The sequence below is a fragment of the Aethalodelphis obliquidens genome, unplaced genomic scaffold, assembly GCF_003676395.1.
Source record: "Aethalodelphis obliquidens isolate GAN/ISIS:26980383/991018 unplaced genomic scaffold, ASM367639v1 scaffold5, whole genome shotgun sequence".
Lineage (NCBI taxonomy): Eukaryota > Metazoa > Chordata > Mammalia > Artiodactyla > Delphinidae > Aethalodelphis > Aethalodelphis obliquidens.
In genome coordinates this window covers 31251410-31260397 of record NW_020837949.1, presented here as the reverse complement: position 1 = coordinate 31260397, position 8988 = coordinate 31251410, and the positions used below count along the sequence as shown (strand labels likewise).

Sequence of the window (8988 nt, the reverse complement as noted above, 5' to 3'; positions counted from 1 at the left end):
GGTTATTGATTTTAAATACTTGGCACATTATTTTTTAAAAATTCCTTACTAATGATACCTCATTTATCAGTAATTAGTACTTTGGTTTTTTGTGCAATGTCTAACATTTGCAAACCACACAGTATCTTCATTTTTTTAATTTATGGAAGATACTTTCATTTACCCGCCCTCCAGCATCCACCCCCACCCCCCCAAAAAAAAAACGGGACATGCACCACCTAATTCCTGACTACATGTGGTTTCGAACAGGTCAGAGTAAGTTTAAGTATATAAAATATTAAACATTTGGGAGTGATCTGTAGGTAATTTTGTGGGTATGCTGTAATGAAAACATATGCTGGATTTTTCAGAAGAAAACTGCTGACATTGCAAGAGTTTTCAAATCCTCAATTCTTCAGTTAAGAAATCACAAGTCTAACTGAAATCATAAGGCAATTTTGTACAAAGGGGAAATAACTCTCACTGGTATTTTGTACATAGATTTTTTCCTAACTTCAAGTCCTTTGAAGTTAGGGTACCACAGTAAAATAAATGATGTTTTCTAACACATATAAATACCCCAAATGATAAATGTAGCAGGATCTAAGGAAACTGAGGCCCAAATGAGTTGACGTTGCTTGTGCAAGGACACCCACACGATATGGTTAGCAGTGTTGGACTAGAACCGTCTGGTCCTTATTTAGAAGGCTCTTCCTGAATCAGTCCTTTCCAGGACTGCGCAGCAGACCTGCAGGCCTTTTAGCTACTAATTTCACCCTGAGGGGAGGGAGGCTGTGGCGTGGTAAAGGGAAGACTGTTTTCTAAGGGAGACTCACACTTTTCTGTTTGGATTGTTTCTTACATAAATGAGTAACAACGCCTCCGCGATGAAGCACTTTTAGAGGCAAATGCAAACTGTGCGAACATGCTTTTTGTTGCTGTGTTCTCCAGGCGTATATACCATATGATTACAACGTGTGCAACTTTGCCCTAGGCCATTTAGCTTCTAGAAGGTTAATTTTCGGCCCTGTGGCAGGAAATTAGGGATTCCACTTCCCCGCGTCTACACTTCATACCAGAACAGCACTCATCTCTCTATTTCACGTGTGACGAAAACACCTTATTCCGTTGTCTCCCGCCTTGCCCGTCTTTTCTCAATATTTCCCCTTCGTAACTTCTGCCACATGGCCTTCCACTCCGCTATGAAGCCCGCTCGCCCACCGTCTCCCCACTACCCCACCTTCCGAAGGCTTCTTCCTTTCTTCCACCGCCTGCTCGCTTTGTCCCTCTCGGCTTCCGAGAACACCGCCCAGAAACACAGTAGAAATATACTGCGCACGCGCATTAAAACTAGTCGCCGCTTAGCCTCTTGGGGATGGTTGGCCGGGCTCTTTCAGTCTCTGATTCGCGGAGGCAGCAGTGCGGTACTCTCGCGGTATTTGCTGCCGCCAGTCGGCGGGAGCCGCCGCTAGTTCCTGGCGGGCTGTTTTAGCTCGTCTTGTCGCCGGTCGTGCTCTGTTGCCAGCTGCCGGGCCGAGCATCATGACGTCTGCCTTGGAGAACTACATCAACCGTATCCTCGAGCCGGCCACCACAGGCATTTGCTGGTGCTGTGGCGAGTCCCGCGCCTGCACCGGAGAGGACCGGTGCTGGAGAGGCAGGGGGTCGGGATCGGCGGGTGGTTGCGATACCCGGCAGCTGCGGGGCCCGGTATGCGGGTGCAGGGGTTAAGGATCTGGGACCCACCAATCCCGCCCCTGGGGCTGGAACCTGCCGCTTGTACGGGCCCGAGGTGTCTTTTATTTTTAATCTGAAAAAAAAAAACCCCACCAACGTGGTTATTCCAAACTTTTCCGTGTCTCTATAGAAATCAGGTATTGATTCATCCTTCCTGTTTCCCTAGGGCCTATACGTTCAGGTTTGGGAATAAGAGGAACGGTTTAACTAGCGGCAACGATGGTCGTGTAAATCTATGTGTTTTATTCATAGGCTTTGCTCGTTGTTCGAGGATAGCAAAAACTTTACAGATGGTGCAAAAATTGAATATCTGCCCCTTTACCACTTGAAATCTCAACTTCTTTGTTGATGGAATTAAAATAATGCTTGCTATTGTAATGGATCGTTTTGAGGGACAAATAACTTTAAAAAGCCCATGTGAATTACCCTATACAGCTGTTACTGTTTTAAAGTCTAGGAACGGAACACTGCATTGTGCTCTCATGTACAAATTTGGGACAAAAGTGAAATGCCAAAGGCTTTTAATGATGCAAGCATATTGGTACCTGTGACATTGAATATAGCTTCTTTTCTTTTGAATTCCAGAAGCCAGGTCCTGGAAGACAGGGTCTTAACGTGCTTGAAATCATTCAACATTGATTAGTTTAGCAACGATCCAATTTTCGTTTTAGAGATAAAGAAATAGGTATAAGAAAGGGAGAAATATCTTGCTCAACTGTCAAATTGGCAGTATTCCCCAATAAGAAAAGAGTACCAAATACCCCAGCTGTTTTAAGATAGAATACACTGACCACACACAGAAAGGGATGCTTTTTCTGTTTTTTCCCTTTTTTAAATTGTGTAAATGTCACACCAAATTAAAGAACATAAAGTTTTTATGTTGTAAATGTGGTTGTGTTGAATAGTTATATCTTAATTCTGTTACCTTTTTCCCAGTAATTTAAACCGTTTCCTTACCAGATTTTAAGTTTTCAGTTTACATGCGCTGAGATACGCTTTCCTTGATTCAGTTATCAGGAACTGTTGCTGTCATTACTTCTGATGGGAGAATGATTGTGGTAAGTATTTGGCATATTCATTCTCTGCTTTCTTGTAGGCTTATTAGTTGTTAATTTTTATGTACAACCTCTAATCTCTAATGACTAGGCATCACAGTACACCTGCATTGCAGTTTTCTTATGACTCAGGTCTTTATCTCTTTGATAAATAGCTGCCAATCCATATTTTTTTTTCATTAATAAACATTGTAAGTTACATACAAGGCTTCTAGAAGCTAGGATGGGTAATAGATTCTGCCCTCAGAGAACTTCTAGTCTAGTCTGCAGATACCTGCCTGTATTTTATAATATTTATCTTCCTCCTCCATCTTTTATTTCCTCCCCCATTCAGTGTTCTGACAACCACTACCAGAATCATATAATTTTTTTGAAATTTTGTGTATGGTTCTTAGAAACTTTTTTAAGATTTAGATACTACATCTATAAAATAATGAACATTTAAGACTTGTATGGTGTTGATATTCTTCAGATATTCTTAGGTTGTATGATCTCTTGTTTTTTTGTAGAATGAATTATGATGAATGAATAAATTTATTTCATCTCATTTGTCCTTTTATCACAGTATCCCATTTTAATTCCAGAAAAATCTTGGATTCTCTCCTTGACCTGTTCCTTGATCTGAGGAATTTATCCCATGATTTTGGGCTACTTAATTTCTTCGTTTATAATTCATATGATTGTTCCAAAAAGTTTCCAAAAAGTTTTAAGGCTGCTAAACTTTCTCTATTGTCTATCTAATTCCTATAGTTTAGTCTTTTATTTTCCCATTCTGCAGTTGTTTTTGTTTGTTTTGTTTTTAATCCTTGTGATTTTTTTCTCAGTGGATCCCTAAGTGACGATTACCAAAGTGTCAGACTTTGCCATTTATTAAACATATGTCATGTACCAGGCATGTTACGTGTGTTATCTCACTTAATCTCGGTACAGCTCTGCGAAAAAGAATTAACCCTGCATTCTAGGTTAGGAACCTAGCTCAGAAAAAGTGAGTTACTTTCCCAGAGTCACGTGGATATAAGTGGCAGAACCAAACTGGGATTTAAATTGAATTTGACTCCAAAAGCTAAGGCCAGTTGCCTTGCTTTCCTCTTAATCAAGAGAACAATCATGTTTTTGGTTTTGTTTTTAAGGTACTTCACATTGTATTGAGTCAAAAAATAAGGACAGTTTGAAATATTTTAATCTCATCTTAGAAGCCTACTGCTATTAACAAATATCTGTAAATAGTTTTTTATTTTGTAAAAACCTCAAGTTTAAATTTTCTTGTTTTTGTTAACAGGATAGATGATAAATTGGAAAATTAATTTTATAGAAGAAGGAAAGCCATTTAAAAAGAGCATTTTTAAGTACTAAAAGAGCATTTTTGAGTACTAAAGTTCAGTAGTTGTGTATTTCTTTGACACATGGTTCACTTTATAGAATAGTTGCATGTAAAATGAAGCCAAGAGGCTATGTATGGATGTGGTAACAACTTTTTGCTAGTTCAGTATAGTAAATACTCCATATTTTGTTTCTCTTCCTAACATTAACTAATGTTTCTCTTCCTAGCTAACATTTTATTTCACTCTAATTTTATATATTTTGAATTTTAAAACATGAAACTTTAATGAGAAATTTAACCAACCAAAACCAATGTAAATTGATGTTTTTCAGAAACTTGAATAGCATCTGAGTTACCATGTTGTAATAGGCCCATGTCTTCCTTTTTTAAGAACCATGATTCTTCATAAAATTTTCTCTGAATATATCCTTCAAGTGTTTGAGGCCCATCAAACACTTTGGCAGATACTAAGTACTCATTAAGCCTTAGCTATAACTACCAGTTGAAGTTTGTGTACTAATCTGAATCTCTGAAAAGTGGTAGATTATATTTGCTTGTTCACAGTAGTATAATATAGAAGTTTAGTGGTCTGGCTTTGAAGCAAGCCTTTCATGGTTCGAATTCTAGCTCTGCTAATTTCTGCCCATGAAACCTTGAGGGATTACTTCTCTGTGCCTCAGATTTTCTTGTCTGAAGTGGGAATGTTTGTAGTATCTACCACAAAGGGTAGAGATTAATTGAGATAATATGTGCAGCATGTTTACTAGCATGTAACATGAAGTGATACTGTTACATTGCTATAGCTGCTGTGTAGTGGACTATTTCCCTTAAGTTTCCCTTGTTTTAGTTTGTATCTTTAGAATATTAGCTCCTGGACTACCTGGGCTTTTATGCTACTTCCTTGGAAATAAACTAGTACATAGGTGTCCTTTGTAATTCTCAACAACTCTGCGCACTAGTCAGAAGTGTGGTGGGTTCCCCACCGCCCCTCTTAAAAAACCAAGAGGTAAGTTTGGTGCCTGTTGATCATAAAGAGGTATTGTATTTTATAGAGAACTTATATATATTTAAAATAGGTACTTCTCTTGGAGTACCTCACAACTAAAATGGTGTCATTGAATTAACACATTCAGGTAAACCAGAATATTTGTCTTTTTCTCTTGAATGTTTTCTTTACAGGGAACACTGAAAGGTTTTGACCAGACCATTAATTTGATTTTGGATGAAAGCCACGAACGAGTGTTCAGCTCTTCACAGGGAGTAGAACAAGTGGTACTAGGTTTATACATCGTGAGAGGTGATAATGTGTGAGTAGAATATGTCTTTTTTAAAGGCAAGTTAAATATACTATAGGTGTACTGCCTTGCTATATGGAGAAGAGGTTTCTATCTACTGAGATTTGTCCATATTTCTAATAGTTAAGTAGCCCGGATAGGGTCCAGAAAGAGCCCTGCCTTACACTGAATACTTCATTGGAGAGGCTTCTTAAAATGTTCTTCCAAAATACCCCTAATTCCAGAGGAACATAAATATACCTCCAGGGCCCAGGGCTAGGGTTTGAAAATGTCTTTGAAATCTCTTGTGTGAACAGTTTTAAATAATGCTTTATAACATAGCTGTATTTATCCATTACTTACTTTTTTCTTCTAATTTTTTAGTATAATTGGCTTACTTAAGATGTCCCATGTTTATGTTGTAGCCTCAGTTAACTTGTGACATTGATATGGCAGTTTGAGAAGATATATTTTAGTGGTAGCAATTTAAGAAAAGTGCAACAGTGTAGAACAGTACTGTCCAATACAACTTTTGGGGATGATGGAAATGTTGGATATCTGCATTGTCCACTATGGTAGGTACTAGCTGTGTGTGTGGCCATTGAGTACTTGAAAAGTAGCTGGTGTGACTGAACAACTGAATTTTAGATTTTATTTAATTGTAATTAATTTTAATAGTCACATGTGGCTAGCAGCTTCTGTATTAGTGCAATTATAGAGGCTAGAAGAGTGTTGAATCAGTTTCCTAGTGAGTACTGTTTAAAATTAAAACATGGCTGGAAGGCAGCAAAAGATGTATTAGCATCTCAGATTATTTTTTTGGACAAGTAGGATATGGAAGATAAAGGAATACTTTACTCATTTTATTTGTTTGTCTTAAGAAAATCACCTTTAGATGTATAAATCATTTGATCTTTAATCAGAGGTTTATAAAATATTCTATAGAGATAACATTTAGGTGAAGTGAGCTGTAAAGGCGAAGCAGGTGGGGCCCAGGTCTCCTGAACAGAACAGCACTGATTGTTTATATTGGGGCTCTGCATAATAATTGATTTTAAGATGATTTCTCCTACTTTAATTTAAAAAAAAATTTTTTTTTTGAACTTCAATTAAAAAAAATTTTAAACATTGCTGTAGACACAGTGGTATGCTGGAGCCAGCTTGTACTGGCTCACGGAAGCAGGTTTTTATATTTTGGGGAATTTTGCAAGCTGGTTGGTTGATGTCTTTTTGGTAGCTTGAAATTGGCCATAGTGGGGGTATCTGCACTATGGATAGCAGTCAACACTGCAAATCAGCCTCCTCCTTTTCCTTGGAGAGCTAGTTTTAAAACATTTTCCAGCACTCCACTGTCTTCCATAAGAATTTTAAATGATACTAAATTCTTAATGATGGAATTAATATCTTGATATGTTTCATATTGAGAAAACTTAATATATTCTCCTAAAGTTTGGTACTTCCCATTTATTAGAGAACTGAAGACTGTATACAGTTTAAAGCAAAATCGGGCAAATTCTGTATAACATTTGTCTATAGAATTTACTTTCATTAAAACCAAACAAATTTAAACAACCTATTTTTTATGTAATAATGTTTCATACATGTCCCATGGTCTGGATGTAACAATGACTGTATCCAGCTAGAGAGCCATGGCTTGGTTACCTAGCATGGTATTAGTGAAAATAATGTTATAGGTGTTATGTTAGTGTTGAATCAAGGAAAAATTTGTTGGCTTTAACCCTTGCCAATCACAACAAAAAATCATTTGTTAGATACCTAAGTATCTGTTCTATTATTATCGTTATGTGTGAAGAATTGTACTTCTTTTTGGTGTTGGATTTAAATTGAGTCAACTGAGAAATCATGAAAGGAAAACTAATAGATTTTATATGTACCATTGATGGATTTAGTTCATTGAAGTTACTCAAATAAAGACTCGTGATCCAGTCACATTATATGCAGTCTGTTCTTTAATATTCGTTCCTGTAACAATGTTGCCTTCAGTTTATTTGGGTTTTGTGACTTTAAAAGTACAATTCACAACCTTATGAAAATGTTTGTTTTTCACCTTAAGTAGTAGTTCTTTTATACTGTCTTCTCTCAGTTTTAATCAGAAATGAGATTGTTTTAACTGATTTTTTTTTCCCTTAAACAATTACAGTGCAGTCATTGGAGAAATTGATGAAGAGACAGATTCTGCACTTGATTTGGGGAATATTCGAGCAGAACCTCTGAACTCTGTAGCACACTAAGGATAAACTACATATATTGGACATCTGTAAATCTTTGTACAGAAACTGATTATTCTGAGGATGATGGGCAGAATTTTTATGAAAGTGTAATTGTGGATTTTGACTCCATATTGATTCATTGTAATATGATATGTAAATTAAAATATTTCTACATTTTCTTGGAAAAAACTTTTCTTTTTGGCCTAAATCATACATTTGGTAGCTTGGTTTTATTTTTCTATTAAATAGTATAAAAATCTAATGATTATTTTGAGAACTTTTAGAAAAGACATTCTGCTATTTTGATATTTATGGAAAACTAGTTGAAAAGAGAAATTCAAGTATTATATAAATTAAGCATACAAATACCATCAATAGTGCAGGATACATATGTTTCTGTCCCTGATTTTTAAGAAAGTCCCAGGAAGGTAAATCTTGTCTTGTGCAGTTATCTGAACCATCCCCATTTATCACACTGCCCTGGTGGCTCCCTAGCACTTTAGAAGTGTGGGTAAAAGTGTGTTTGGTTGAGAAAAGGAAAAATGCTAACAAAGTTATATATTACCTGAAAAAATTGATTCCATGTGGTTTTAAAAGCCATCTTATCCTTTAAGAATTGGGGAATTTCTAGTATTAAAGGAGTTTTTTGTTATTTATAAACGTGAGTAAATAAATCTTAAGTTTATATTGAGGCAGTGCTTGCTATTATTGTCAACAACTTTTCATGACTCCCTAGTTCCATAAACCTGATTTCAAAAGAAGTAAACCTGTTTTCTCCAAGCGTGTCAGGCCTATTCTTTGGTTGATTATTGTAGTGAATCAATTAAGTAGATAAATGTCCCTCATCTACAAACAGGCTATTTTCTAAAACTCCCTTGTACAACTGGTGGTGTATACTTTTTCAAGAATCCATAGAAACAATGCTATAAGCGGTGTTTAGATATCCAGGCTAGTCCACAAAAATTCTCATCAAGTCATATGTAGGCCAAAGTGTGTAACATTGTGATAACAATAGAAAAATATTTACATTCTTGTAATTCAAACAAAATTTCAATAGTTTCTTCTTCTTTTTTTTAATGAAAGTGTTTAAAATAGGAGTTGGCAAGCTTCTTTCGTAAAGATGCAGATAGTAAATATTTTAAGCTTTGAGGGCCATATGGTCTCTGTCACAGCTACTCAAATCTGTTTTGTAGCATGAAAATAGCCATAGATAATACATGACGAATAGCCGTGGCTGGGTTCCAATAAAATTTCATTTACAGTAACAGGTGGCAGGCTGGATTTGGCCAGTAGGCCATAGTTGCTGTCCCTTGGCTCAAAATGAAAAATACAAGCTCAATAAGAAGAGATGATGGCTAATTTGTATAAATTCTGAAAAGGGCTTCTGGAAT

The 8988-nt window shown here is 36.4% G+C and overlaps 1 protein-coding gene across 1 annotated transcript; it reads left to right on the top strand.

The window, feature by feature from the left end:
* Positions 1-209: 209 nt before the first annotated feature.
* LSM8 (LSM8 homolog, U6 small nuclear RNA associated) lies at positions 210-8288 on the top strand. Its single transcript, XM_027102777.1, has 5 exons — positions 210-255; positions 1397-1552; positions 2734-2774; positions 5272-5399; positions 7528-8288. The coding sequence occupies exons 1-5, from the start codon at positions 210-212 to the stop codon at positions 7616-7618; spliced, it is 462 nt and encodes a 153-aa protein (XP_026958578.1). The 3' UTR covers positions 7619-8288.
* Positions 8289-8988: the final 700 nt, after the last annotated feature.

Coding starts and splice junctions, on each gene's coding strand:
- LSM8 (XM_027102777.1), top strand. CDS start 210: ATGCACCACCTAATTCCTGACTACATGTGGTTTCGAACAGGTCAGA. Junction 256..1,396: donor GTGGTTTCGAACAGGTCAGA/GTAAGTTTAAGT, acceptor TCGCGGAGGCAG/CAGTGCGGTACTCTCGCGGT. Junction 2,775..5,271: donor CTGATGGGAGAATGATTGTG/GTAAGTATTTGG, acceptor TTTTCTTTACAG/GGAACACTGAAAGGTTTTGA.